At 41.1% G+C, this 16,740-nt stretch overlaps 1 protein-coding gene across 1 annotated transcript in view; it reads right to left on the minus strand.

The window, feature by feature from the left end:
- Nucleotides 1-16,740, minus strand: part of MFSD6 (major facilitator superfamily domain containing 6) — a 79,759-nt gene that overhangs the window by 22,796 nt on the left and 40,223 nt on the right. The window contains exon 3 of the mRNA XM_011974225.1: nucleotides 3,077-3,174. Coding sequence (XP_011829615.1) covers nucleotides 3,077-3,174 — 98 coding nt within the window. The remainder of the gene's footprint in view (nucleotides 1-3,076; nucleotides 3,175-16,740) is intronic.

The raw sequence follows: 16,740 nt of genomic DNA on the forward strand, positions 1-16,740 counted from the left end.
AGACTGAAGATAACAAGGAATCCTCCACCAGCAGTTACATGCAACCCCAAAGAGGAAGGGCTGGGTAGTGGGGGCTATAGAATGAGGCACATCTTTTGTCTTCTCCCTTTCAGCTACCCACTAGATAGTACTAATTCTCATGGTGTTTTGGGGATAAAGCAAGGGTGGTAGGATAAAGAGACAGACTTTGCTTATTATTATTATTATTATTTTTTTTTTTTAAGGAAGACCCTCTTGTATGGTTCCGGCTGGGAACCAAAAAACAGAAGTGCTGATTTTTCAGAGTCAAGATGCCCAATGATGACAGACAACATCCCATTCCCCAGCCTTACCCTTCCCCAGACTAGGTCTTTGGCAATTAACTGGTAACATTTCTAGTCAAGGAATTAAGGGCTATAGATTGTGACAGTGGGCTTGTCCTATAATGAAATCATTCAGTGTTTTGTTGTAATCATGTCCTGCCTTACTGCATCCTAAATAGAGTCTCCTTTAAGCACAGGGACTTGAAAGCCATTTGGACAAGCCTTGTAAAGGCAGACGAATCCAAACTAGCAAAACAAACCTCTTCAGTCAGAAATGTATTCCTGTGATGCAGGATTTATTCCACATGAATAATCCACTGTTTTCCATGGGGTGGGCATGGGTCAAACAAAGGCAAGTGATTTTGATTTTGTTGTACAGTCAAAATACTCAGCACTCACTTCTGCCAGGGAATGAAACCATCTCCTCCAGCATTAGAAACAAAGAGCTCTGTGGAAACTGGTCACAGAGGCCTCTGTTGGACTAGAAGGCTGTATTTACAGATCCTCTTCACTGGCTTCAGATCAGTAACTAGGTTTCTACTGGCATAGGGGAGAATAAAATGAAACACAGAAGTATGTATCGTAGCCTGCCCTAGGAAGCAGAATTCTTGTTTAGATTCAGAGCATGGCCAGCTCCCTAAATCCTGGGATAATACCCCTGAGGTGCATACAAGTATTATAAAACATGTCCTGCGTTGGCAGCTTGAGATGATAAATGCTTCAAGCCCTAGCCCTGGAACACCACTTATGCTCCCTGAAGAGGCCATTCTGTCCTCTTCTGTGTCTTCGCACACAGTTCTTCCCCCATGCTGGAATGCCTACTCCCTTTAGGCCACCTGGTGGATTCCTATTTGCTCTTCAGAGTCTGGCTTATGTGATTCTTCATCCTCCCACTCCCTGCTTCACAAAGTTAATTATTGTCCTTAGGGTAAGCTCCTTATCTGTTACCTAGCACATTTTTCTATGATTCCATCTAACATGCTGTATAGTTATGTGTTTACGCATCTGGCTTCCAGAACAGATGGTGAGACCTTGGGGCCTGAGTTAATATATGTATATATTTTATTACATTCTCAGCACCCAGCATACTGCCTGGCTCTTAGTCACCATTTAATTTATCTTTAATAGATTAACAGGAAAAATGCATTTTTAAATTCACACAGCATTTGTTTTTTCCTCTTATAAAATTATTCTGTTGTTCTTTAACCATTTCATGGCTGTTCTCTGTTCCTGAGTCACTTACGGAAGCTGTCCTTTTCCACCTAATTCATTTTAAACTAAAAGGATAAAAAAGTTATATGTATGTATAATTACAATATATAGTCGTTTCTGTTCTGTAGGTATACAAATCTTTATTTATAGAGTCTGCATACTGTAGCATACCAATAAACAAAGCGATTAAGCCAGGTCAGGATAGAACAGGAACCAGAGGTGGGAAATCCTAAGAACTGTGTTGCATATATTACCTTGTTATTGAATCATTCTTACCTGCAGTGTCTGTTTAATGCATTGTTATTCTTAAATGACACAAAGCTGAGATGTGTGCCTCCCCTCAAGACCCATCCAGAGTTCTAATTATTAGAAAAAATAATTTCTTATTATAAGACCAAGTTTCCATTTTCTATATATTTGTAAACAAAATCTCCTTTCACTAGCTACACCATTGCATCAAATCTGAGAAAAGCATCTTCAAGTATATATATATATATATATATATACACACTTGAGTTTTATAATTATAATGTGACTATAAATTATATCTCCTTTCAATTAGGATAATAAGTTCTTTTTTCATTGCTATGATGGAATTTGATGAATGAGCTGGCATTTTGTACATTCTGTTTAGATGTATAATTATTAATCTTTCACCTTAAAAGATTGAAATTCTCAATCTTTCATCATGACAAGAAATTAATTACATTGATTGTACCGTATTTGTCTCCTTAGGGTAAGGGAAAATGATAATGGCAATCTATAAAGCTAATGAAATTGTATATAATCACAGACTGTTTAGTGCAATTAATGATTTAGTAGCCTGGGCTGTCACTCAACTCCAGCGATCTTGTCCTGAACCTTTATTTTAATCATGATGCCAATCAGGACTTTTCAGGATGTAGTCATTACTATATGAGCTAACATGGCAATGAGTTTTGAATAGTAATCCATTTCTTTGGCACTCTTCAGCTACATGACGAGAGCCTTCCAGAAATTTTTCAGTTGTGTCTTGATGGGAAACAGTACACTGAAGCAGAGAGAAGCATTCAGGGCAGGGCATTTGAGCAGAGATTTTTTTAAGTTCATGGAAAAACAACAATGTGGCTATAAAGCTTTAGTTATAAGTCACCAGATGTGATAAAAATAACTGAAGAGATAAAATAATTATGACAACAATCTTTTTTCAGTAAGTATAGTTAACCTACAAAACTAAAAACACCAACAACTTTAAAAGATAAATATTTTTATATTTTAAAACCACCCTTGGATGTCCATGTCTAACAGTTGTGCACAGGAGTTTATTCTAGAGTTCCTCTTCCGTTGTTTAATCACAAGGGTGTGGGTCAAGTCCAGCTTTGTTTGGCTCAACATAGAGCAGCACTCAGGTAACCGAGAAACCATCCCTCCTGATGTCATCTCTTCCTTAACAACCACTTCAAAATCACATGAAACAGTAGGCCTGCCCTTCCTTTATAGAATCAGATGCTGAAGGCCACTGGGCTTTTAGCCACAGCTCAGGGAAGGTAGAGAAATAATTTCAATCCCAGCTGTTAACTTACCTTGAAGAACTTCCATGGGGAGAACAGTCCAGGCATTCTCCAGGTAGGAAATATAAATATAGCGAGCCGTATTGCAGGCCAGACCAATGTACAGAACCCTAAAAAGAAAAAAAAAAAAAGCAAAGGAAAATAAACTGAGGCCCTAATACAAAATCTAATATGAATACAAAACGAGCAAATATTACCTACCTTTTCCTTCCCCAAACCACCCATCATCCAGCAGACTCCAAACTCAGGAGTGGGAAAACTGAAGGACAATTACATTTAAGCATGAATTTAGGAAGAAGACTGCTTCTAACATATCTGCCCTCAGCCTTTTCAAAATGTTTGTTAATATAAAAGCGAACATCACCCTTCCTGAAACTTAATTCGTAGCAGAGATGATGCTTTTTTAAGATAGTCCGGGCACACTGCCATCTGTAATGACATTACTGGCTTCCTTCCAGGTGGCTGTAGAAGAAATATGCCTGGGATTGTAGCCACTTCACTACAATGGGGGAAGGAAGGATAAAAATGAGAATATGTAAACATGAATGTGGCCTTGCTCACAGTACCCAAGACACCAAGCAGTTTCACAGGGAGACTCTCAAGGTCATTGAAAACGATCACTCATTCACTACTATCAACTATTTGGAAATCAAATAGTTTCTCCTATCAGTTCAATGGATACATGTTCATCTTTTAAAAAATCCGTGGTATCGTATGTTTACAAAACTAATAAATATACACCAACCTCTTGCATTCTCCCACCCCCACCATTACCACTACCAAAAGTATAAGTAGAAATAAAATAAGCAAAGGTCGAAAGTGCTGCACCCAAGCACAAGGTTTCAATCTCTCATTCTGAACTGGATGGGCTGGTTTGGAAGGAAAGAGTGGCTACTTCTCTGCACAAAAACACACCCTAATGGTAGGGATTTATCTTTCTTCCTTGTTTTCTATTTTCTGTTAATTTTCCTAACCTTAATGCTCTGTTCTCTGAATCCAATTTGATGAAAAGTAAAAGGTAAAAGAAATAAGCCAACATGACAATCAGTGGTATTTTCCTAATCTTGCTTTTTATGTTAAAATCATCCCTGACTGAGTGTGTTGGCTCATGCCTGTAATCTGAGCACCCAGGGAGGCTGAGGCAGGAGGATCACTTGAGTCCAAGAGTTCAAGACCAGCCTGGGCAACATAGTGAGACCCTGTCTCTACCAAGAAAAAAAAAATAGCCAGGCTTGGTGGCGCACACCTATAGTCCCAGCTACTTGGGAGGCTGAGGTAGGATCGCTTGAGCCTGGGAGGTCTAGGCTGCCCTGAGCCATAATCCCACCACTGCACTCCAGCCTGGGAAACAGAGCAAGACCCTGTCTCCAAAAAAAAAAAAAAATCATTCCTATGAACACTGTTCCCTTTTTCCCAACACTGAATCAACAAAGGGAAATGCTCTCAGACACCCCGCTATCACTAATCTCACATATGAAAAAGAAAGATGAAAAAAATACAAAAAAGAAAAGGTTGAGGGGCAAGGATGAAATAGGCAATAGATATTAGAGAGATTTAGCAGATTCTCAGTGAAGTATTACAAAAAATCTGGGTCATCTTGTTCTATGGACAGTATGTTCTTTGTACTTGTGTGTTTTGAGGAGAAAAGTACGTTTCAATCTGCTTTAATGAAAATTTTATTGAACAAACTTGCTATAGATTCATCAATTTCCCTCTGCTAGGGGGAAAAAAAGCCACAGGAAATTAAAATGCAAAATGTACTACATGAACACACAAGTTACACAAACCTGTGCCTCCTTTTACAAATTCTAAGCCAGCCCTGTGGATGGCCTCTCTTTAGCCTAACTCAGGGGTCAGCAAACATTTTTCTATAAAGGACGACACATTAAAACAGTTTAGGCTTCACAAGCTACATGGTCTCTGTTACAACTCCTCAGCTCTGCTGCTATAGCATGAAAGCAGCCACAGGCAATATGTAACTGAATGAGCATGGCCATGTTCCAATGAGAGCTGAATTATGAACAGTGAAATGCAGATTTCATAAAATAATTTTCACGTGTCACAAAATCTTATTCTTCTTGTGATTTTTTTCGACCATTTAAAAATGTAGAAACTGTTATTCTTAGTTCACAGGCCACATAAAAACAGGCAGCAGGCCAGATTTGGTCAGTGGGCCACAGCTTGCCATTGACTTGGCCTCACTCCTTAATTCTTTTTCTTTTTTTGAGACAGAGTCTCGCTCTGTTGCCGAGGCTAGGGTGCAGTGGCATGATCTCAGCTCACCGCAACCTCTGCCTCCCAGGTTCAAGCAGTTCTCCGGCTTCAGCCTCCTGATAGCTGGGATTACAGGCATGTGCCACCACGCCCGGCTAATTTTTGTATTTTTAGTAGAGACGGGGTTTCGCTATGTTGGCCAGGTTGGTCTCAAACTCCTGACCTCAGGTGGTCCGCCCACCTCGGCCTCCCAAAATGCTGGAATTACAGGCATGAGCCAGCTCCTTAATTCTTAACCTTGCCTAGACATCAGATTTACTCTAGTAACTGTTTACAATTACCGATGCCAAGGCCCACACCTATCTCAATAAAGATCTCCACAGTTGAAACCCAGGCATTTTGAAAGTTGTCCAGGTTGTTTTCTTACTGAACCAGGGTGGAGAACCAGTGGTCTAACTCATTCCAAGCTGTCCCCAGTAACACTGTCATATAATCCCATCATAAAACAATTTTGGTAATCCACTTTCCTAGTGTTCACAAATTGCCTATCCTGAAGCTATCTTTTGAGCCCACCTCTGAATCAGGGTTGCCATGACAACTGTAATTCAATCCAGGCCATAGTCCAAAACTCCTGGCTTAAAATAACCCAGTGTCAATTGATCCAGTTTAGGAGGTAGATTGTGCTTTGCCTTCAAACCTCTCCCCAGATGGAATTCAGTTACTAGAGTGACTGCTTCACAACTTCTGGGACCCTTAGGTCTCAGATTGCCACCAACAAGCTGAGTGGCTATGAACTTCCTATAGCCTTCACTTCTTTCCCACATTTCTACTTTCACAATTGATGGTCCTTTAGGAGCAAACAGGTACCCTAAAAAATAAAACACAAAATAAGAAGTATCCAGGTCAAGGTTACTTCATCTTTCTGAGCCTCAGTTTCCTCATATATCAGGTGGGGATAAAAACATGTATTCTGTAGGTTTGTTGTGAAAACGACACAATGATTCGCCCAAAATAAGCACTCAAAAACTGATTCATCATCATCATCTTAAAGTATCCAAGTAAATACTCTTTGGTTTCTGACAAAACTTTTATCCTAGTATTCCAAAAGACAGGAGCATTCACATTCCTTACTCACCAACCATTTTGGGGAAGCCAGTGGCTTCAAGAAATCAGCAAGGGTAAAACTGTGAGCAGAAAGAAAGACAGCATTTGGATCTATGAAAAGGCAAAGAAGTACACATATATTTACTGAATAGTTACTGAAAAGTACTTCGGTATCAGAATGGGGTATATAAACTGCCATAGTACGCACTGTTATGACTGAACCATGTGTTCCCCCAGTTCATGTGTTGAAGTCCTAAGTTCTAACCCTCAGTATCTCAAAATGTGACTGTATTTGGAAACAGGGCCTTAGAAGAGGTAATGATGTCATATGGATAGGTCCTAATCCAATATAACTGTTGTTTTTACAAGAAGAGATTAGGACACAAACAGGCACAAGGGAAGAAGTAAAAACTCCTAAGCCAAAGAGAGAGGCCCTCGGAAGTAACCAACCCTGCTGACAATTTTGGACTTTTTGCCTTCAGAACTGTGAAGAAATAAACTTCCAGTTTTGTTTTGTTTTGTTTTGCTTTGCTTTGCTTTGCAATGGCATGATCTTGGCTCACTACAACCTCCACCTCCCGGATTCAAGTGATTCTCTTGCCTCAGCCTCCCAAGCAGCTAGGATTACAGGTGCATGCTACCACGTCCGGCCAATTTTTGTATTTTTAGTAGACATAGGCTTTCACTATGTTGGCCAGGCTGGTCTTGAACTCCAGACCTAAAGTGATCCACCTGCCTCGGCCTCCCAAAGTACTGGGACTACAGGCGTGAGCCACCACGTCCGGCCATAAACTTCTGTTTTTTAAGCCACCCAGACTGTGGTACTTTGTTATGGTAACCCAAGCAAATGAACACATTCACTCTCATAAAGTTAGGGATTTGCTAATATAAAGGAATTTAAAGTGTATTTTACTGGATCATTTTCTAGACAATCAAATTCCTTTTTATGCTGACTATGAGCACGTGTTCAGGGTCCTAGAATTTTCCTGGGCACTGATGTCTGGAAATACAAGACACTGAAAAAAAAAAAGTCTCTCAACGAGATACAGATACCTACTGAACACCTATAATGATAAAACTCAAAAACAACATGACTGTCCTATTTCAGAATAGGAAGTCAGTAGTAATAAAAGTAGACAAGAAACAAAGGCAATTTTAGAACAGGTGGTTGGTAAAGTGAAATTATCTATAAAGAGGAACACAACTGATAAGAAGCAAATGATGCAGCAGAAAACACTACACTGTGGAAAATCCAAATCACCTGCCAGTCATTTTTATCGTGTATTCGAGCAAAATACAAGAGTAGGAGAGAAAAATGCTTACAGATTCTAATTTCTTATATAAGCACAATTCACAGTATTAGCAGTTTAAGCTGATTTGTGGTTATAATAAAACTGGTAGTTTTTTCAAGAATGTTAAGATATAGATACAATGAATGATGAGTCATTCTGTAATTCCTAACAGTGTAGTTAGTTGTGAGACCCTACTTTTCTAAATTTAACCAACTATAATATGGCTAAATCCACCCTCCCCCACTCCCACCAAGAGGCACTAAAAACCACAATGAACATAAATTTTGCTCAATAAACATTTATTAAGATGCCACTATGTACCATATACTGTGAGGGGAATAAAAATGAAGAGGAAATCTACCTTGTCTTCAAGGGACTTACAGCCTAGTGGAGGAGACAAACACATAAACAAGTAAGTTAAATATAATACACTAAGAGATATCCAAAGAGTGCAATGGGACACAGGAGAGACCCTTAGCTGACTCTGGGTTTGAGGCCACCTGAGTTAGAAGTGGTTGGCCAAAGAGGGCAGAAAGAGCATCACAGGCAGAGGAAACAAAGCGAACAAGGGTTCACCACAGAATATCAAGCATCTGTGGCCAGACAGGGTGACTGACAGACACAAGAAGGATCGTAGTCTAAGGATTTTTGAAGAAAGAACTTTTCCAGTCCAGATACAGTCTGGATATTATTCCAGAAACAACACAGGGTGTGAGCAGCAAAGAAAGACCTAAGTGGAGTTATCTTTCAATGCCCAGATCTGAGAGGCAAAAGAGCAGCACCACCAGAGAACCTATACTCATCTAATGACTGATGGCGACAAGCATTTTGCAAAACCTCTGGCAGAGAAACAAAACTTCCCAAAATAATTATAATAATACACTGGATACAAATGAAAGCCCCCAGATGAAGATTGTTTTTTATCACTTGGAAGTTGGATATTTGCAGTTAGACTTACACTTGTCTACAATTTGTGTTGCAAGCCCTCACACAAAGATGCACGCACACCAACCAATGCATACAAGGTTGCTCGAGGCCAGGGTGGGAGATGAAGACAGACCAGCAACAAACCAAGGTTCAAAAAGCAATATTTCAAACAGGTCACAGACCACTTGGGCAATTTCCTCAGCTATACCTGGCTGGAGTTTTTACTAGATTTCCTAATGAAAAGAGCTGGTTGTTGACACCAGATCCCTGGAGCACAGTCTATATATATGAACTGCCTCATATATGAACTGGATTAAGTTTTCTGTATGGTAGACAGTATATGGTGCACCTTTAGGTTGGGCTCCATCATTCTCAGATTTTTAATTTTTATTTATTTATTTATTTGAGACAGGGTCCTGCTCTGTTGCCCAGGCTGGAGCATAGTAGCATCATCACAGCTCAATGCAGCCTTGACCACCAGAGCCTAAGTGATCCCACCTCAGCCCCCCAAGTAGCTGGGACTACAAGTGTGCACCATCACGCCAAGCTAACTTGATTTTTAGTAGACATAAAGTCTCATTATGTTGCCCAGGCTGGTCATGAACTCCTGGGCTCAAGCAATCCTCCTATCTCAGTCACCCAAAGTTGCTGGGATTACAGGCATAAGCCATTCATCTGGTCCCAGATTATCCTTTTATGGCCTATATAAACTTGTCCCTAAAAAAATTTTTTTTTTTAGAATTGTTATAGATGTCTTCCTAGAGTAGGCTGAGTGGGCAGACATCAGCTGCTGATTAGGAGTGGAGAGTCCTGTGCTCAGCACAAGCACTTGATGTGCCCTCCTCCCCAGGAATGAAGCTTATTTCTACATAATCACTGATTCACACTGTTGACCTAAGTAAGATGATGTTCTCTATTGTCAGTTTAAGAGAGTAAGAAAATATATATCCAAACTCTTTAGAAAATAATTAAAATATAAGGTTTAGGCCTTGAAAGAATTAAATCTTAGTCTAGAAAATTTGTTTTCTCATAACTGTCCCCCTCCTCTCAGCTATCTTCCATGATATAATGTTACTATGGATATCCTGCCAGGATTTCTCTGTCCCTGACTAGCAGAATAGGGCTTTGCTGTAACTGTCTGGAGTCTTGTCATCCTCTCTCCCCATTTTTTTGTCCTCTCCATGGCATCTCCTGCATCCTGTGTCCCACTCCAGGACTGGCTGGTTTGAAAGAATCATAGCTGGCATTCCTTGGGATTCCCATCCCAAGAAGGTGGCCTGAGTTACATCATGGTACACTCCTCTAATGCTAGAATGGTGGCAAGAGTGGCCAGAGAGGAGAGGAGACATGGCCACAGAATCAATGACCTGAGCAACAGGCAGGAGCTGCCACAGCTCAAGTTCAGACCAAGCGCTTGCCTAGAAGTAGCAGGGCTGACAGCATCTCTCACCCTTTTTCCAAGATCCGACTTGGGGCACTGGTACCTCTGATTTTGAGAGTCCCACTGTTGAAAGGGATCATCCCTTCCAAGAAGCCTCCCAAGATGTCTCCAGGTATAATTAGTCCTCCTATCCCCCCGCCGTTCCTCTGCTACACTCTTTGTTTCCATTAGAAGACTCATCACAGTCTGTTGCACACTGAAGACTGAGTCCCTGGGAGGCAACGGCTATGTCTTCTTCCTCTTTGTACTCAAAAAGAGCCTGCCTTGCTCAGGTACTCCATGAATCTGTAACATCATTTAATATAATCTTATATAAACTGATAAAATATGAGGGCAAAAGGAAGCATTATTCTTATGAAAACAGTATTTCTCAACAAGCTACTATCATTTTGGATGGTGCAGTTCTTTATTGTGTGGGATCCACCATTCACTGTGGGATGTTTAAAATCCCTGACCCTTGGGTGCTAAATGCCAGTGTCTGAAACACTAAAATAGCTCCTACGCACATTTTTAAATGGCCCCTGTTGAGAACCATGAGGTAAATCTCTTAAAACAATGGTTATTCTGTTCCCATTTCTCCATAAAATGTCTGCATGTGTATTCAATATGGAATCAATTAATATCCATATTCACATTATATTAATACAAAAACAAACCAAGAAGGAGACAGACAGCAAATCATGAACAACGATAACTTGGAAATCTGTGGTGACAGGTCCCTTCATTGCCTAAGGAGTATATTTCTGTAGATTTTGAGTTTGTATTAGTGAGTTATGTACTTTTTAATAATCACATAATAATGAAGATTTAAACGGTGGGGAAAAAACTACTGTCAAATTAGGCATGGGAAAGGCAACCTTTAAATTTTTAAATTAAAAGACTTCTGCTCTCAGATTGTTTTGAAAGTATCTTAAGGTTCATGGTCCACACTAAAAAAAAAAAAAAAATTAAAACTGGTAGAAATCACAGATTGTAGATGCTATAATTTAAATGTCTGTATCCCCTCCAAAATTCATAGGTTGAAACTTATTCACCAATGTGATGATAGTATGAAGGAGGTGATTGAGTCATGAGAGTGGAGCCCTCATGAGTGGGTAAAAGAGGTGTGAGGGAGCTGTTTCCCCCTTTTGCCCTTCTGCCTTCTGCCATGAGAGAACACAGCTTTCAAGGCGCTATCTTGAGGCAGAGAACGAGGCCTTTACCAGTCACCGAACCTGCCAACACTTTGATCTTGCACTTCCCAGCCTCCAGAACTGTTTGTCACTTAAAGCAAGGTAAAAGACATTGCAGAATAGTAAGTATAGTATTGTAATATTTATGTCAGAAAAAGGAAGTGACACATACAGCTACATACTTACACATGAACAGAGTATCTCTAAAAGGATACAACACTAGAACCTCACATAACGGATGGTCTCTAAGGAGAGGAATTGGGGGACTGCCCAAGGGGTGGGGGAGAGATTTTACTAAATACTGAATGTTTTTCCAAGTGCATGTCTACTTTCTCAAAGAATGAACAGACATCAAGTCACTGTGTTTCATGCAGTATAAACAGACACATTAAATGATGTGTGATGTTTGACCCCCGGTTCTCAACCTGAATGGATCACTGTCTGGGTTTCTACTTTGGCTTCAAAACCATACAACATTCTAGCTTAGTTCGTATTTAAATCATTCCTTTCTTTTGAAACTCTTGGGAGATTGAGTGTGAGTAAACCATATAGTTGTCTAAACAGTTAAGAAAGGCACAGGAAATAGTGTTGCCATAATCATTTTCTTTCTGGACAAAGAAAATGGTGTTCTGTGTCAGACTTAACAAGAGTGTTTGTTTGCTTCAAGAGCTGCATGGATCATCAGAAAGTCTATGTAACACAGTAGGAACGTCTGCATCAAAATTGCTGACATAAAGAAGATTCTATTATAAAATATCTTTCCTTGTCACCTTGTCTGGCACAACACTGCCTAGCTCTCAGGCCTTCCACTCACAGGGATGACAAATGGACTCACTGGGCCACCATCCCCACCTGTCTCTGTGTCTTGACATTCTTCAGCTCTCACCCAGCTCCATCTCATGCCTGGTCCATCCCCTTTAATACATGATTGCAGCATCATGTGCCTCTCCTCACAACACTTATCTTGATTGTAACAGTGCACCTACAACCTGACCGCATTCTCCATGCAGGGTGAGGACTTTCATATTATGCTGGCTCAGTTTTATCCCCAGTGCTTGACACATACCAGGCACTTGGTAAACAGTCCCAAACTGGAGAGAAAATATGAATACTTCAAATAGAATATCAATTAACAAATACTTATTGAACATACTCTGTGCTAAGCACTAGGGATATACACTATGCAGATATACGTGTGTGCATACGTGAGTGTGTGTACGTTTAAGATATCTGATTATGGTATAGGAATAAGTGATGGGTATGTGAAAGAATGAATGGACTTAGAAAAGAGGCCTATAAATATATTTAAAAATAGATGTCTATATTCTGCAACATTTTTGACTAACATTAATAGGCTATGGTTGAAAATACATATTTTCATTTATGTGGACAAGCAATAAATAGCTCAATGGGTAGCTGATTACAATTTGTTTATTTGGAGCATCCTGAAGCACTGTGCAATGGAACTTCAGCACATGTGCTGAGCAGATAACGGGGTTCTGTTCACCACAAGCCTATCTCACCAGAAGAGTAAGAGCTAGGATACAAGCCACAAAGCTCAGAGTCAGTGGTAGTCCCACAGCATAGCTGAAGGGATCACCAAGAAGATCCTGGGAGCCACCAAGCTTTTATCAGCCAGCAGGTATGGCTGGCCACTGACCCAACCTTGTAGAACAGAGCATAAGAATCACACTGTATGTCAGAGAGTGAATTAGAAATAATATTTAGCTGTTTATGTTTTCTGCAGCTACTAATACTTCCTTCTATTGTTTCTGATAGAAAAAGAAAAGGTAAAAGTAGTTTGGGTCTGAGTCTCTACTAGCCGGAAATCATTTTGTTGTGTTCAGATTCTTCCTCTCTAAAATAAGCTAAGAGTGTAACTGTGGTCACCATCAGCAGGATCACTGTGCTGGTCACTGGGCTGTGACCACGTTTACATCTCTCCATTGTTATTTTAGTTTATCTGTTTTGTTTCTTAAGTTGTGTGTATCTCCAGGTAGAAAAGTAGAGATGTTTAAAGCAAAATAGAACCTTGATTAATGGAACCCAACGACTTGGAAGACACAATATGCTGTTTTGTTGTTACATTTTCTATTTAGTCAAATGACTGAATGTACACACACACACACCCCCGCCCACAATTTTGTTTAAAAATTTCCTAGGATATGGCTTAGGTATACATATGACACAAACACTATAATTTCCTGAGAAGAATCACTGACATTTTGCATAGCAGTTAATTTTTAAAAGGCCTCAAGAATTTTACTTGACCCTAAGTTAAATTTGAGGAAGCTGAACAAGTTCATCAAAACTCAGGTTGAAGGAATGTCATGACCAAATAAAAAGCAGATACTAATCCTGCTGTTCCTGACTGTGGCCAGACATGGCAGGAATGGGTACAGTTAAGGGCATCACATCCTAAGAGATCACTGACGAAAACAAAAGAGAAAGGAGCCAGAATAGGGAGGGAGGAAAAAGGAGAGTCTTGGATAGGATGTTCTGGGAGAAACCCCTAGGGAGCTGGAGAAGCAAAACCGCAGGTGAGACTCAAGGATGGGAAGGGCTTTTCTACTGAAGAGGGAGTGGACCCACTCTCTATGTCAGACTTGGGAGCAGTCAGTACAATAGGTGTTGTTGTTTTACCTTCTGCTAAGCAGAAGTAGCCAGTACAATAGATGTTGTTGTTTTACCTTCTGCTAAGCAGAAACTAGGGGAGATGAGTAAGCATGCCCAAAAGGAGACGGAGCTAATAGAGGGAGAGATGCATTCTGATCGCATCATATGAGACCCAATTAAAGCTACACCAGCAGTCATTGGCTGGACTTCTCAATTGGACAATACAGTCCCCATTTTACTTAAGTTACTCCGGGTAAGGTTTTTTGCCACTTCCACTGAAAGAGTCTCAAGTGACCTCCACTGCCTTTGGAGATAGCAAGTTCTGTATCTCTAGAAGTGGCCAAGCAAAGGCTAATAACCATCTGTCGAGCACGTGGGGGAAGGGAATCTAAAACTAGGGTGAAGCTAGGCCTACAGGACTGTATTAGCTTGCTAAGGCTGCTGTAACAAATACCACAGACTGGGTGGCTTCAACAACAGAAATTCATTTTCTCACAGTTCTGGGAGCCAAAAGTCCAAAATCAAGGTGTTGGCAGTGTTGGTTTCTCCAGGACCCCTCTCGTTGGCTTGCAGACAAGTCATCCTCTCCCTGTGTCATTTCCTATTTTCGCTTGTGCCTATTTGTGGCCCCAATCTCCTCTTCTCACAAGGACACTGCTCATAACGGATGAGGGCTGACCCTAATGACTGATTTTAATTTCACACCTCCTTAAAGACCCTAACTTTAAATATGGTTGCACTCTGAGGTAGTGTGGGTTATGAATCTTCAGGGGCCACAATTCAGCCCATTAAAATGCCCTTCGAGGTCACTTACAACTCCAACATCAAGCAAACTTGAGTAAAGAATGCCAGTATTTTTTTACAGAGCCACTTCCTCCCTAGATCAGCAATAGAGTGTGTGACACCACTGGCAGCTTCCCTGGGCCTGGAGAGTCAGAGTGAGGCTGTCTCCCTAGAGGAGGACTCTTCGCATTTTGTACAGCCTACTCTGACCATATTTACTCATTTACTTTATTTCATGAATCACTATTTGCTTTTCCAGTGGTTGAGGTCAAATGAAAAGCTTTCACAAACAGTGCTAATTAATCTGGTTTTAAATTGGGCAGCATGGTGGGGCATATGCTGCACGCTGGCCGAGGTGGTGGCATCCAGGGCACATGCATAGTTGAGGTGGACTTTCTCAGGAGTGGTCATAACTGCTTTGGTTATACTATGGAGTTTTGAAAAGATTAAACAGCATGTAAAAAAAAAAAAACAACTGCAAAACACTGTGCAAATATGCAAGCTACCATTAAATTAAATGCAAATATTTCAGCGAGAACAGCCACATCTTTTACCAATTTTGCCTGAGCCAGTACATGCGGAAGTGTCTGAGATTTGCGGTCCCAATTTCCACTCAGGTCAGTTGGCTTTAAGGAAATAAAATTCTCTATGTAGATCCCAGCAACTGCTATCATAAATCACATTCCCTATCACTGGCTAGATGGTCTATTTGAATGGCTTCGTGCACATTTTTGACTTGTCAGCAAAAACCACTCAAAGTCTGAGTCCTGGGGATAGGAGGCCAACAGGAAGAAGTGGGGTCTGCTAGGTAGTTTTTTCACATATTAAAACCAGCCAAAGAAAGTTAGATCATTAGAGTCAGAACTGAAAGGAGCCATAGCATCCAGTTCGCTCTTTTCACAGAGACAAGGAAGGAGAGGACCAGAGGGGGTGGACTGGGACCACAAAGTCAGTTGGCCAGTGGAAGGTCAAGGTCCCCATCCCCCTGCCAGACCATGCTCTTTCAGTAGGTAATAGCAATGTGCTATTTTCCATACTCCAAGCTCCCTACGTGAAATCAAACCTAGACAAAGGATTAAGGAAATTCCTCTAGATTGGACCATAAGAAACAGACTGGCACTGTTAGTGTAGATAGACTTCTGAATTCAGCTGTGCGCTTGGATTAAGGAAGCTGGATGAATGTTTATGTTGGCATCAGAAGACAGTTGACATTTTAAACTTTGACAAGTCATTGGGAAGACTGGGGTAAGATGAAAGTAGAAAAGCAAATGCCACTCAACAGCTGTCCAATATCCTGGATCACAGGAGAAAAGCTTACCCAGAAGCAAAATTCTGTGTTATGAGAAGAAATGCGCTGAAAGATCATTTCCACTGAGGTAGCCACAGAAACTGCAAGTATCGATGCTGAGGCAGGACGAGGGGTGCACCAGGGTTTCCACCTCTTACCTGCAGCTGGACATGAGCTGCATCAAGCAGGCAGACTTTGAAACTAAATAACCAGAAGTGGATGCTTGCCTTGAGGGGGTGGGGCACCATACACAGGATGACAAAAGGAGAGGGGTGTGAACAGGACAGAGAGAATGGCAGGGACAGGGCTGTCCAGAGTCTCTTCTTGGGCTTAGGCCGTGCTATCAGCCCTGCAGGTTCCTAGAGCAGCCAGGGAGTTCCCAGAGCGGGGCTCATCCCACCAGTGAGTTGAAAGGATCCCCGATCTTTTCCATTCCTCAATTCCTGATGGGGCTCCACAGATCCCCCTATGAAAAGTCTGAGCCAGGCCAGAGGCATCACTGGCTTTAGGGTCATCTCCCTCTCTGTCGTTCCTGAACGTTCACTAGCACTCAGACTGAAGTCAAAGTAGTTCCCACTCATAATGCTAAACACCTTCTCTGTCTGAAGTGAAATTTAAGTCATGGATTTTTCAAGTAAGGAAAAAAGTAGAGTAGGCTGGGCACGGTGGCTCACGCCTATTATCCTAGCACTTCGGGAGGCTAAGGCGGGTAGATCACCTGAGGTCAGGAGTTCGAGACTAGCCTGATCAACACGGTGAAACCCCATCTCTACTAAAAATATAAAAATTAGCTGGGCATGGTGGTGCATGCCTGTAATCCCAGCTACAAGGGAGGCTGA

This window comes from Mandrillus leucophaeus, unplaced genomic scaffold (assembly GCF_000951045.1).
Source record: "Mandrillus leucophaeus isolate KB7577 unplaced genomic scaffold, Mleu.le_1.0 Scaffold143, whole genome shotgun sequence".
NCBI lineage: Eukaryota > Metazoa > Chordata > Mammalia > Primates > Cercopithecidae > Mandrillus > Mandrillus leucophaeus.